Source organism: Polistes canadensis, unplaced genomic scaffold (assembly GCF_001313835.1).
Source record: "Polistes canadensis isolate GaletaPanama2010 unplaced genomic scaffold, ASM131383v1 scaffold_137, whole genome shotgun sequence".
Lineage (NCBI taxonomy): Eukaryota > Metazoa > Arthropoda > Insecta > Hymenoptera > Vespidae > Polistes > Polistes canadensis.
In genome coordinates this window covers 331,734-346,836 of record NW_014569684.1, presented here as the reverse complement: position 1 = coordinate 346,836, position 15,103 = coordinate 331,734, and the positions used below count along the sequence as shown (strand labels likewise).

Below are 15,103 nucleotides of genomic sequence, written 5' to 3'. Positions count from 1 at the left end.
TAATTTTATTTTACTAACGGTAAATAGAGATTGGATAAAAATAAATAGAGAATTCAAATGAAAAGTGCATCTGTCAATTGGACCACTTATATGTCAGGCTATTGTATCACTTGACTGTATAACTAATATAGTTTGCTTTTTGTTACAGGTTTATCATCGTTGGATTTAACATTACACCTTTTTAAATATTACATATGTATAAGAGCATTTCTGAAGGCACACATGTAAACACTAAATATGAAACATAATTATTTTTTATTCTATGGCGAATTTAACTTCAAATATTTGTTGAGATGTACCATAGATTTTATAATTGTTTAATTGTCTATTATTTATTTTAATATTCTTTCATAATCGATTAAACCTATTTCAAAATTTAATATACATTTTTCTATATTTGTAATTAAAACTTTACACATTGTATTGTGCCGGGTCTTACGTATTAAGTAACAAGCTCAAAGTTTAGTGTAGAAACATTTATATGTCTATAATATAATTGAATATTAAATTACTGGAATACTTTGAGCTCTTGTTACGATCGCATAGTTAGTGCAGTTAGAGAACTACGTTAGGGTCAAGTTCGTAAAAATGTCACGATCGATCGGCATTACGATCGAGTTTCCCACGAAACGATTCTAAATATTTACGAAGGTAATCGTATTCGAATCAAAGGCACACCTATGCTTTTCTTTTTTCAGCCTTCGTGAAATGTTAGTAGGTCTTTCAAACGTTATACGAAGAAAGGTTTGTGTTCAACCACGAATACGTTTGATCATTATCGATCGCGTTATTCTAATCGTGATTTATAAACGTTTTCAATGGTTTAAATAAAGTTCTAACGTGTTTATTTTAAAAAGAAGATTAGCATTAAAATAGTTAAGGTGTCTGAAGGTTTCATTGTTGATTTATAGTAAATGAATGATGATTATTATATTTCCGCGATAGAATTTTTTTATTTTTTTTTTTATTTTTAATAATGAAGAAAAGTAAACTGTTTAAAATTAACTTTATCCAAAAATTATTTTCGTGTTTGATATAAACTAACGTATCAAATATTTGTTTAAATTTTAAATAGGGAAACTAGGTTCGATTACTCAATGGATAATAGTTAGTTGAAAAAAAAATAATCGATTTTAAGCGTTCTAGAAAGTACTGCCAATCCTTAGAAAGGTTCGATTATCGGCTTTGTATTTTTGAACGTTCTCAATCGATACTTTAAATATATGTTCAGTTATTTATAATAAAGTATTACTATAAATCCTTTATATGAATATGTAACTCTATCGTAATTAGTATTATCGCAACTAACATTACGCGTTTTTCTTTTCGTTAACAATTCAACTTACGATAGTTTATTATACGCCATTCTTCGAATCAATGAAATAAAAAGAACAATTTTTAAATGTTTAATGAAAGCAGGTTTAGAATCAATTTACTTACGTTTGAAATGTATAATAAACTATTCGTACAATTCTAACCTTGATTGTGAAGAACGAACTGTAAAGGAAAGTTTAAAGTTACTTTCAAGGTTGTGCTGATGGATTGGGGTTGGATACGACGAGATTGAGCAATAATTAAACCATAGTTTGGAGTTTAGGGGCTTGAAGGATTAGTCGATTCGATTAATCACGAAGAAAGTTTCTTGTCACTAAATATAACTATGAATGCAGATAGTGTATTATATAATCGTAAGCGATTCAATGCTTTTCCGTATCACTGAACTTTTTTTAACGAATAAAATACCAATAAAAGATCTTTTCCTTCGAAATAAAATAAATTCCATTTGAAACATTATCTTAAATAACGAATATTTAATGAAATAATTGAATGGTAAACTTTATTTAAGGCATCCTGTATAATTAAGTTCAATGATTTGTATGATTGTACATAACACCTTATGCAGGAAAAGGTTTTTTGTTTCATTTCATCTGTGACCCTTCCATTTATGGGAGACTTGCAATATGGTACCATTACATATATACATATAGTATAATACTACCACCATATAGTCAAGTTATCAAGGAAAGTACCATTAACCGTAGGATAGATAGAATCGATAAAATCGTTATCGAGGCCACTTACATTTTATGACACGCCAAATTCATGTGTCTTTTGGAATTCTCTACAAATCAAAGATGATAATGTCATCGGTGTTAATAAAAGTTATCGTTTCAAGCCGCTCGAGGGTGATTTCGATGAAGAGAAAAAGAGAGAAAGAAACAAAAGCAGATTTTGAGAATGAGAAGCTCGGAAAATATGCGATTTTATGTTTGAAGTTAAAAGTTTTATTCTCTTTCTATCTGTTTTTTTCTCTGCCACGTTGATAGGATTGGTCGGTCGCACGATGAACGATAAAAATGAGCGAATTAACGGTCCACCATCGAACTCGAACGTTGCGACATAATATAAGTCTCAAAGGGAATTTTGGACGGTTGTTAAATCTTATGAACAATTTATTTTGAACCAGTTGTACATTTCGTCCCTTACTTGGGACTTCATCAGCAACTAAAAAATTTTTTTATTATGACTTGTTAATCTATATAAAACATTACAATAAATTACAATAATTTTTTTACTTCGATCTTTACAGTTCACGTGTCAATATACATAATATCTTTCTTACAGAGTCATACATTTCAATAATACTTAACATATTATTGAAATGTATTGCGACATAACGTTTGTAAAATCGTATCGTAGATCAGGTGCAAATACATTCGCGTGAGATTCTTCATAGAGCAAAAATTAAAAGGGAAGGAAACGAAACACTTTCCATTTTTTATTCGCGAAATTTTTTCTCTATTTTATTCCTTACTCTTTTTTTAGCCCCCTAATGAATAACTTTATTTTCGACGATAGGAATCGCAGCATGAAATATTTTATAATACGGTAAAAACAATTTTTTGTCGTTGAATTTATAATCTAAAAGTATTAAAATAGCCGTGTACGCAAAATTCACTTGTGGTCTTTTCAACGAATATCGTACTGGAAATTATGCAAAATTGAAATTTTTAATGAAGTATTATAATTTAATAACAATTTTTCACTGGAAAATTTTTTCATTAATATTTTACATTTTTCATTTTCGCTTTATCAAATTGCAGATTTTATATTTCTTCTAACTGTAGTAATAAGAAGGGTTTCAGTAAAACAGTAGCCCCTTGGAGTATTGCAACCATAATTACATTACTTTAAAAAACCACATTGTTACAGGAGCAATCAAATATTTGATAATCCCGTAATAATGAATAAACTAATTATTGAGTTTTTCTGAATTTCAATTTATTGAAAAATTTGTACAATTCTTGTAGATTTAAATATTAATTAAGAATATAATTACGGGGAAAAAAAGAAAACGAGTATATAATTCATGAGTTAACGAAAGTTAAGTTTATGGATATAATAAGTATATAGATAGTATAGGAACAATACTAACGAAATACATATTAAACAAATGTATTATACGAACGTATATCATCCACTATTCAATATTTTCATTACTTATAGTAGTTAACTAGCAATGTTATTTGTATGCAAATTCACTTTGATGAAAATTACGCGTCAAATAAAAATAGAAATATTGACTGAAAAAAATCGTGAACTTTTACGTAAGATTTTGTAGCATCATTCGAATGAAAAATCGAACCTGATTGATGATACCAAAATTACGTACAATTTCCTATTAACTCAGGAAAGTCTTTCACTTTTTAGTATCTATTACTCTTAAAATAAGTGAATCTTATTTCTTGAATGAACTTATTCATTAGGATTTATAAAAAAAAAAAACAAGAAAAAAAGAATAATGATTCTAAATCTAAATGAGATAAGTGTTGCAGAGTGTAGAATAAATTGATAAAAACTTCATAAACTCATCTTTATGAAAAATGCTTTGTCGTCAGTCAACGCAAATCATATTGACTCGCGAGTATTATGCATTCTTTGATTAGTGCCAACGGAATTAATTGTTTTCCAGAATTATTAGAACATAAGCTGATATTTGTAAGCTTCTCACATCATCTCTATTACTGATACTGATTTTTATTTCTGATACTTTCATTTAGACCAATGATTATTAAAAATGCCGTCCTATCACATTTCTAACTTCTATAACTTCATTTCTTTGTCTTTCGGATGTTTCATTTTTGAGATTTTCGAAAAAAATCGTCGTTCAAAATAGCGAATAATGCGATTTGGCCACATAGGAGTTCATTCTGGTACTTAAATCAATGCTGCTGTAACAAAGAGGAACAATAAGAGTTTACAATGGTTGAATTGTTATAAGTATAATATATATAGTTACAAATTAAAATGTAAATGTAATTTCACTAGCTTTCAACTATTATTATTTGATTGTTGTTTTTTTTTTAAGATTAAAATATATAGAAACAGGTCGACTTCCAAATTGCTAGTTTTTCGAAAAAAATTCAATATTAAATAGCCAATATAAAATAAATAAATTAATAAAGCATCGGGATGACAAATAAAAGTCAACGAACATTAAATTTGAGAGATCAACAATGAAAAAAGATAATAATGTTTGATATTACGCTTTTATATTACTCTTTATACCCTTCGGGAAATGCATCAACGTGCAAAAGGTGGTGGTAAGCTTTACAAACGTGTTAAATCCAGTTCTCCTGTAACGTCCCATAAAACCAGTTTCACTGAACTTACTTCTAGGTAACCCAGAGCGTCAAGATTTATCATCGGCCTTTACAATCGGCCCTCACAAGATAATCTGTTCTATAGAAGAAACCTTGATGCATATGTACCGTGCATACGATTTACACTTTAAACGATAAAAGCCACGTTTCTCGGGTATTTTAAATGCTCGTTTAAGGTTTCGTAAAGATTGAAGATAGTTAATAGTATGTATAGACGTAGTTAATAAGAAATATCGATAAGACGAGGTAGACATCTTTTTGATTTTCTTGATAATGTGCTACCAACGAGTCCTATTTTTTTTTCCTTTTATTTTTTTATATTTTTCTTTATAATCTCAAATTTTTCTCTCTAATATCGTTATTTTCTTTTCTTTCTTTATTTTTTCGTATAATCCTATCGATATTTTTTTTTTTATTCAGACAAGATATCGTGACGACGACTTTCAGATTTTTCCCCAAAATACTTTTGATATCTACTAGACACGATAAACTTGAATTCCATCGTCGTACGTGCATCAAATTTTTCTCGACTTATGTTAAACCGATAGCACAGCTGTTTCATACATACGTGCTATGTATGGTAAATATATAACACATTCATGAATATCTTATGTTCGATACACGCCTAATCTAATATCATATAGATCTCATTTCTCATTAACCTGATTATCAAAAGATACCATGACAAGATATTTTATCGTTGAAAAGTTAGCTTTTGCTTTCACGTTATTATATTAATATTTCACTTGAATTCGTTTTCAAAATAATTTATTTATCTTAGAATTCTTATGTTTACTTTAATCTAATTGTATTTGACGAAATATTGTATCGAATTAAAGTGTTATTATCAAAATTCCAATTATATATTTACCGATAAATTTCCACTAACTGTTTTATAATATTTTACCAGCAATAAGTACTTATATCGCAGTTTATCTAGATCAAAATAACATTTCCAAAGAATTTAATTAATTAATTAGTTTAAGTAAATATGGATTAATACAATCGATCGATTACCTTGTTCGTTAATAAGAGTGATCATTTCTAGTTGCCGATAATCTTTTATAAAATTATCTATTTATCCAATTACGTTTACTTTTGATTTTGCGATTTGGCAAATAAATGAAATGACTCAATTGACGATAATTCTATTTTGTCGAATAATTAATAATTCATTATTTCAACTCACCTCTCTTATTTCTACTTTCAAAGGCATATCAATACTATTCAGTGCTACAGATTCCGGTGTATTTTCCTCTTCGTGTGATTCTTGAACACCGAAAATTGTGCGGTAAGATACTGAACTGAATAGGGCACCACCAATAGGACCAAACCAATAAATCCAATGATGATTCCATTGATTATTCCAAATAGCTGGACCCAACGACCTTACTGGATTCATACTGCAACCAGTGTAAGGGCCAACAGCCGTAGCTAAGGCTGCGACCGTAAAACCGAACTTTATCGCCACAGAATCCGTATTCATCTTGTTTCTGATATCCCAAGCAGCACAGGCGACCAACATCAAAACGAATGTGGATATACCTTCGAGTAGAAGTCCTTGAATCGCCGATATGTTTGGATTAATAAAAGTGACGCAAACATTATCTGTATCATCAACTTCTCCTACTTTGAGGTATTCCTTAGGTGTAACGACCTGTATATTTGAATCATACATAGTAATCTTGATTACTATGGTCAAAGTATTAAAACGATTATTTTTGAAAGAAAGAAAAAGAGAGAAAAAGACAAACAAGAGAAAGCAACAACAATTAAACTTCATTAAGCGTTTACCTAACAATGAAATAATAATTTCGTTTTAACGAGTTATCCAAAGTTAACGTTTTAGAGGGATATTCATTTTTCTTTGTATATAATTTTCATTGTTAACTTTTCAATACCAACCTTTAACATGCCATAACCCAGGATGCTGCCTAACACTTGAGCCAAGAAATAAACCAAAGCCTCCGGGATAGTTTTCTTACCGAGTACTACAGAACCTACTGTAATGGCTGGATTAACATGAGCGTCACTAATGTGTCCGAAACACTATGAAAAGAAAGACGAGAATATGTTAGAGAAAAAGAGAGAGAGAAAAAGAATTAACCTTTGTGTATGAAGAGGTAAAACAACGTGACAGAATTATACGCGAGAAGAGAAATAAATTTGCTTTTCTTTTTTCTTTTTTCTTTTTTTCTACTAATTAAACTCACAAAAAACGCGAAGTAAAAGAATATTCTACCGTTCATTACAAATTTTATTAATGTGAAATTTGTTACGAAGATACTTTACTGTAATTCAATATTATCATGGATATGAAAGGTAATCATTCCCATACGATATACATGTACATTAATTATGATAGTTATTAATTAGTTAATTACTTATCGATTGAGTATCATTTTAAATTATTCCAACATGATATATAAGTTCTGTATATGTAACATGTATATATAACGCACCTGAATAACGATCATAACGCTCAAACCAAAATTTAAAGTGATTTGTAAATGAGAAGGGATGACGCCAAGGCTGCCAACGCATCCCATGCATCCAAGAAACACCAATATCGATGTACCTAGCATTTCGGCCAGACCAGTGATTATGGTTTTTTTCATAGCACCTTCCTCTTGCACCAACTTTTTGAAGCCTGTTAAAACGCGATGCAAGTTATTAATAAAATTTATGCAATATTAATTTTCTTCTTCGATGAAACTACGTTTATCAATAAAAAATACTTTTTATTGAACGTAGTAAATGTAAATATAATAATAATAATAATTATTATGCAAATATTATAGCGAGCGTATTATTTGCCGATACAAGTGTTTTATCTTTTCTAAGTAAATAATTAATACTAATGCCGCAATGAGAATATGAATTGAATATTCGTGTATTATCTTGTGCGGACGAACTTTTATCACATTAATGAATATTAAATATTGATATTTCACAACTAATGGGAAACCATATTTCTATGATAATGATAAATTTATTATAAACTCGTTAATGTGTCTCACACTTTTAACAAATTTACATATTTGTTAAATACAATCGACGAAAGACGTTACTATTACGAAAAAATTAAAACGTATTTACATTTTTAAATCCTCATTCGTAGATTAATGGTAAATTTTCTTTGAAAAAAAAAAAAAAAAAAAAAAAAAAAAAATGAAAACGAACGCGACGAACAAGCGTAGAACAATATATTCATAATATATTCCAAATTAATTCCATCGTATGATTTAGTATTGAAGCTGAAACAAATGTAGGTTCGTTAAGATGGATTAACATAATCCGTAGTACGCGTACGGTGTTTTCACATTGAAAAGTTAACACATGGATGGATGACAAAGTTATTACCTATGAGATTCGACAAGTAAACTCTCGTTATGAAAAAGTTTTAATATAAAAAATAAAACAAAAAGATAAGAATAAGAAAATAAGAAAGACAAGAAAATGAAACATACAACAAGGTATTCGAAATATTATGTTTTTTTTTTTAATTAGCATATATAAAACGTTAAGATCAAACCGTAAGGATAAGGATTTTGATCTTACTTTGATTCAAAGACATCTAGGATTTATTTAAAGACTCACACTATTTCGGCTTGTTGTACGCGCACTGACTACTACCGATGAAATAACTTTGTTTGGAAGTGCAGTAGCTCCTAACATACGCAACTATGCTTCCATCTCTATCCATACCATCCTTATATATCTTATAATTAAATGTGAATGCATGAGTATGTATATTTAGATGCGCGTGTACTTGCTTACAAAGTATGGAATAATACAATGCTTGGAGTTTCCAATAGTCGACGAATGAGTATTTTCAATCTCGATTTTAAACTCTAATTAGAATTTCTCGTTAGATTTAGATAGATATTTGTAAGATGATCGAAAATTTTCGATCATTGTCTAGAAAATAGAAAAAAGATGAAAGTTCGTTCGCAAGGTAATACGAAGAAAAATAGAAAGAAATAAAGAAGGAAATGTAAGAAAAGAAAAAGAGAGAGAGAGAGAGAGATAAATAAAGGGTGAACGACATTCGGGATGTCGAACTATCTAACTCGAGCAACAAGGATAATTATGGCAGGTAATTACCTCTACTTGTAGTCGAAGGATCGAGAAAGGAGCCACTCGACTGTATTTTCCAAGAGAGAACTTTTACACTTTGCTTTGAAGCAAGAAAAGGGGAAAGTAAAGTGGGAAAAAATAGAGAGGGACAGGGTGAAAAGGTCCAAGAAAGAAAATTAAAGGTAAGGAAACGTTAAAGTACAGTACCGTGTTTATTTCTCCTCTTTTCAATTGTCAAAGCTGTTTAAAACACGATGAATTTACTGAAACAATTATGTTTAGGTCGAACCGTACATATAATTAGCATTTTCTTTTACTTTCTTTTTTCTCTCTAATTAATTCAGTGAGAATATTTTCGTTAAAAAGTTTTTGAAGTTTGTTGAAATCTTAATAAATTACATTTCTCGATTAATTATGTTTAACTAATGATATGGTATTGCAATTAGAAATTCTTAGTTCTCTCATTTCTTTATTTTAATTACTTTCAATTATTTTACATTTAAATCAATGTATAATAATTCTTTGGTTCCATACAATAGTTAATGTTTTTTAAAGCCCTGGTGGCCTCAGGTCAGTTTCCAATAAATATATTCTTATATACGTACATAAATCAATTAAAATTTACACAAGAAATACTTTTTCTTTTTATTTATTGTTAATTATTTTTGTTTTTTTATTTCCAATAAATCATTTCTTTTTTCCTTCATTTTCATTAGACGTTTCATGCTCGTTAGTTCATCCAATGTTCAACGATAATCTTACTTTATTACATAATACTATCCGTCGAGAGTATCTCTCATCTATCTTTCGATAGATCGATTCTTTATATTATATCCGTGTTGCGAAAATAACTTAACTACCATTTAGTCTCGGTATGTATAAGTATAATAACTGAATAATTAAGCGAAACGACTGTTATATTCTCGTCTCGTCAAATTCTAATAACACTGCCAGCGTGTAATTTCTTCGAAAAATAATTCTTCGATCTTCTTCGCTAACGATCGCGAATTTGCGTCATTTTCTTCTTTCCCTCTTCTGCCCTTACTTCACTTTTTGTGTGTTTTTTTTTTTCATTTCATCGAGGAACGAGTGACCTTCCTTCACGAAGATCAATCTTTTTACGTCAATGTTCTTGCAAAATCGATATTTCGATGTTAAGCAAATTGATTATATATTTTATTTGTTATTTAATAACTTCGACGATATTATATAACGTAAAAACGATCGATTGTCGTTCTACTCTACATTTAAAATTACTGTAATTCACGATAGTGAAATGGATTCTCGTCAAAGTATTGAAATATGTCGTATACTTCATCTCAACCAACTTGTTTTAAAATTCAAATCGGAGAGCTGAATGTTTATTTTCTTGTCTCTTTTTTTTCCCCCTTTATTTTCCTCTCTCTCTCTCTCTCTTTCTCCCTTTCTTTTTCTACAAAGCCGTTTTAGGATGCAAATTGCTCGCTGTAAATCATGCACTCTGAAATATTGTTTAAAGCAATTTTTGCGATTTTTCTTTTATTTTCCTTTTCCTTTTGTTTTTTCCTTTTTCTTCCTTCTTTTTTTTTATACGTATTTGCATACAACGAAGAAAAATTTTAGAGAGATGGGGGAAAAAGAATAGCGCGAGAGAGATATTCGAGCGATCTAACCGAAATATTACACGTTAGAAAATTGTTATAACGTATAGTTAAATGTATTGCGTTGAATAAAAATGTTTCTTCGTAACGTATATTAATGCAAATGTGAAATAAGTTTTTTTTCTTCCTCATATTTTGCGTTCAGCCTTTTTTCAAACGGTTTCAAAATCATTTGAGGATCAATGTTTAATTCGTTAACGGTATCATGTGACTACTGATATACAATTTTGTTCAGGATTTTATTGATTTTTTTTCAGTGATCGGTCGACTAAATCGGGGTGCATCTTCGGTATAAAAATTTCCAAATTAAAATCGCTCGAGCCATCCTTTTTTTTATGCCGCGAGTACCAATACTGTAGTCGCCCTTTTTTCCCCTTTCTTTTTTACAATAACATTTCACAATGCATTGAATGATTTTTTTTTCTTTTTATTATCGAATATATTATTGAATAATTTTTTTGACTCAGTAAGCAAATATCGATAGATTTTTTTTGAAATATTCTATGACACGTCACCTTGAAATGCACGTAAGTATAGTCAGGTCCAATTAATATCACCAAAATTATACGTTCTAACAATTCTTTGTTGATTAAATACGAAGAAATTGTTGACTCATTGTCTTTATTAAAAGAAAGAGAAAGATCGAGGATAGAAAATTTGAGGATAGAAAATTTGAGGAATATAATAAATAAAGAAAAATAAGATATTATTTTGTCTACCTAGAAGTACAATTATTTTTCTAATGACTTTGGTGATCATCTTTGATGTTCTCTAACAAAGTCCCTTTAATCTTCGATCCGCATAGAATCGGTTAATTTCACGAGAACGCCATCAGAGAGATTATGCGGCAATTAGTCGCATGTAATCTGCCCGTTAGACGGATAAACGGCCTCGTTCTCTTGTTACCTGTGTCCAAGTTGCTACGTATGTATGTCCTACGTATATCTAAATTGTATTAGTGTGCATAGGCTAAGAATCACCTAAATAAACCAACGAGATATGACGTTTAACCCCCTATCAAACTAAAACTCTCGTGATCTTAAATAATAAAAATATATCATCTCGTTTCACTCTTATCTTATTTATTTTCTTTATCGTGTCATACATCATTCTTATTTTTGTTCGTTTTGTAAATAACAATATCAATCATAATTTGATATTGTTATTTCAACTGCACACTCTTCTTTCATATATTTTCTTCTCATCTAGTTCATAAACGATTCGAGTCACGATTACAACACCTTTTAACTTATTAAGGTCGATCGTATGACTTCCAACTAGTAGTTACATTATCGTATCAACGTTTAGTTTAAATACAAACGAGCTCTACACATGTACATATTTGCAAACATTGTTAAGATAGATCGAAATAACAAGTCTTGATTCGATTAATGAAATATGACTATTCTTTATCTAATTTTATCAGCGTCAAACTAATTTATAACAGATGAACAAAATTATATATCTATGAATTTAAATTATGGAATATAAATTTGACGAAAAAAAAAATACTACTTTGATGATAAATTAGATACTTTATCTAAAGGTATATATAAAATTGTATAGTATAAACTAAAGATATTTTTTACGGTAGATACCATTTCTCTAATTCTGATAATGATCGATTATCACTAATCGACATTTTGTGTTTTTATCATTTCGATACGAACCGAACAACGAAAGAATAACATTTAATAATAAATGATCTACATTTACTATATATATATACTTGGTTCGCTCTAGGAGATAAAAATGTTTTGGTGATAATGGTTTATGATGTAAAACTTATTATAAAATTGTTATACCATTTTGTTATTTTTGCCAGTTAGTTGATAAACTTTCTATGTATTCAGATTAATGAGATCGAAAGTGCAAGAATTATCATACGTATATTGATAATTCTCTTTTTTTTTCATTAACGGAAAATTCCAATAGAGAGTGGGCATGGTTTATTTCAATATACGTAACGAATGCACATATGTAATTATGTTAATATGTATGATTTTGTTTTGTATGAATTAGGATATCGATAAAAATCCTACAAAAATTTGTCGTTATGTGATTAACGCTGGATAATACTCGTTGAAAGTGAATAGTTCAAGGTTTGAGAGTTCAAAGTGTTTGCATAATAAGATTATCACGTCATTATTTACGTATATTTAAATAAGGAAATAGCATTAGATCGTTCGAATCGTTGTAACGTGTTACGTTATTTATTTGTTTTATCATGTAAAAATTTAATAATGATTTCGCGTTAAAAGAAAAATAATGTACAAATAATTAATAATAATGATCAAAGGATTTTTTATTTAGAAAATACGGAGATAATAATAATTGTTCTATAAGAATTGTTACAAGGTTTTTCTTTCTTTCTTTTTCTTTTTTTTTTTTCCATTTGAATCAAAGCCAAGTGCAATCGTTGGCAACAGGAAAAGTGTAAATGCGCGTATATGTTCGATAAAAACGTTCGACCATGAGATTTGATATTGGTATGCGAAAATAAAATCAAATACGATTAAAAATAATTTAGATTTAACCAGATTTGACATTAAGTAATTATTTAAAAGCATAAAATGGTATTAGTAAAGCAATCAGGTGGCTGATTGCACCAAAACTTGCATTTATAAAGAAAAAAGAAAAGAAAAAGAAAAAGAAATATATAAATACGGAAGTAGGCTCACTGTTGTTATCTCGTAATTGCATAAAAGAAGAAATAAAGGAATCGGTATAATAACATCCATTTATGTTTGTAGTATCAACCAGCAGCTTTCATTAATATTTTACTGCGATGATTTAAAAATAAACATGATATTTTTGCTCGTTCAAAGTTTTACATTAATATAAATAGTATATTAAACGCCAACACATATTTACTTGAGATAATATTATTCATTACTGTTATTAATCACAATAATCGATTGGTTTAGGTATTATGAATAAAATAAAACCACGAATTCTTTTTTTTTCTTAAAGAGAAATGAATGATATAATACTTCGATGAAAAATTCATTGATAGTGTTTCGAATATATATATATATATATATATAAATGCATAATTAAATATAAAATTATGTTTAATAACGTTGCCGAGTGACGTTAGAACGAAACTGTGATTGAATAATAAAACTGACAAAAGTTTATCTTCTCACTGAACGTGTATTAATTATGAACAGGTGGATTTAATCTAACGTATTTAACCATGACAGTAATACATCACTGAATCTTGCAATTATTTACAAGTTATAAATCCTTTACGCGTCTTGGTTATGATTAACTTGAATATAAGGAAAATTGTAAAACTTTGACCTAACTTTTGACTATAAATTAAAAATTACATATATTTATTTAATTGTAAATGCGTGTAAATATTGTAGCGCAAATTTATATACGATAAATTAATAATTTTAAAATAATATCCAAGATAATGAATTAAAAAATCATTTTATATAAATACAATTCATATGTAAACTACGAACACACAACACTGTTACTGTTTACATAAACGAACAATTAGTGACAATATATGAATTTAAACATTTTAACAATTTACATAAGTGAACAATTTCAAACGGGCACTTGTACTCGTTACCTTCGATATTTCTTTCATTGATTAGGTGTTCGTATTTAAGCATAATTCTGCGATCTTTTTTTTTTTAAAAAAAACAACGGCTTAATGCGATGCGATGCGATATGATACGATACTGTATACAAAGCCTTATAAATATTCTCACGATAATCAAGTGGTATAAAAAAAAAATACACGATTAAGTAACCGATTCGAACGTTTCCATAGATTTTCTTCGTAAATACTAACTATAATAGAAACAGGTTTATCGTACATAATACAATAGAAAGAGAAAGAGAATCGTTTAAACCAAGAAATATCCTTGAAACCATGCGTTTCCTTTCAAATCTTAAACGCGAGAGAACAAACACTATGTATACACGTACAATGATAGTATATTTCCCAAGTTAACAACAAATTCGTCAGAGTTTCTCATACTCTAATAAACAACAATATTTTCTTAAATAGAATTATTTCGAACAAAAATTTACTCACCTGTTCGTAAATTATTCGACGCCATGAGTATAAAACAAATCCTCGATACTATAGATTATGTTGAACAAATTGTAAAAATAAATGTACGAATTATTCGTGTTATTTAAATAGATGCACTTGGAAAAAGAGAGAAAGAGAATCACTGTGTATGCAAGAAAAGACTGAAGAAATTGTGAGAGTGAGGGAAAGGAAATGAAAGAGTGAGAGGGATAGATATATCTATATCTATATATATATATAAATCGAGAGAAAGGGAAAAGAAGAAGGGAGAAGAGAAAATGTTGAGGATAACTGAACAGTTCGTCAGTCCGTTTCTTTATGAACGAGTACGATTGTAGAGAATTTTATCGTGTCCAAACCACGTGGTGTTTCCTCTCTCTCTATTCGTGAGTTAATATTATTCAGACAAAAAGAGAGAGACAGAGAGTGAAGGAGGAGGAGGAGGGGGGAGGGGGGGAGGAGGAGGAAGAGAAAAAGACTCTCAACACGATGACGATAACAGATACGATAAAAAAGCATTAATCCGAATTTTCACTATCCTGTGAAAATATTTGCTATTAGTATAATAATATAACAAACGATGACAACGTTTATGAGTCAACTTTTTTCGATATAATGTCTCATTTTTTTCTTTCTTTTATATTCCATCGCGTGTCTCT

At 29.1% G+C, this 15,103-nt stretch overlaps 1 protein-coding gene across 4 annotated transcripts; it reads right to left on the bottom strand.

The window, feature by feature from the left end:
• Positions 1-3,379: 3,379 nt before the first annotated feature.
• LOC106788357 (aquaporin AQPcic-like) lies at positions 3,380-14,779 on the bottom strand. 4 transcript variants are annotated; one of them, XM_014751534.1, is made up of 5 exons: positions 14,445-14,779; positions 7,127-7,314; positions 6,570-6,713; positions 5,854-6,321; positions 3,380-4,232 (listed from the first exon to the last, which is right to left on the bottom strand). In XM_014751534.1, exons 1-5 carry the CDS (start codon positions 14,467-14,469, stop codon positions 4,224-4,226), a joined length of 834 nt encoding a protein of 277 aa, XP_014607020.1. In that variant the 5' UTR covers positions 14,470-14,779; the 3' UTR covers positions 3,380-4,223. The 4 variants fall into 4 exon arrangements, with proteins under 4 accessions (XP_014607020.1, XP_014607024.1, XP_014607023.1 ...); XM_014751538.1 differs by lacking the exon at positions 14,445-14,779 and adding an exon at positions 8,265-8,341 and having other exon boundaries at positions 3,833-4,232; XM_014751537.1 differs by lacking the exon at positions 14,445-14,779 and adding an exon at positions 8,226-8,282 and having other exon boundaries at positions 3,833-4,232.
• Between the last annotated feature and the right edge of the window lie 324 nt (positions 14,780-15,103).

Bases quoted from the DNA above. Each gene is read 5' to 3' on its own strand.
- LOC106788357 (XM_014751534.1), bottom strand. From the start codon at position 14,469: ATGGCGTCGAATAATTTACGAACAG. The intron at 7,315-14,444 runs GTGAGTAAATTT...GCGTTTTAACAG, and splicing joins GTCGAATAATTTACGAACAG to GCTTCAAAAAGTTGGTGCAA. The intron at 6,714-7,126 runs GTGCGTTATATA...TTCTTTTCATAG, and splicing joins GCGTTATGATCGTTATTCAG to TGTTTCGGACACATTAGTGA.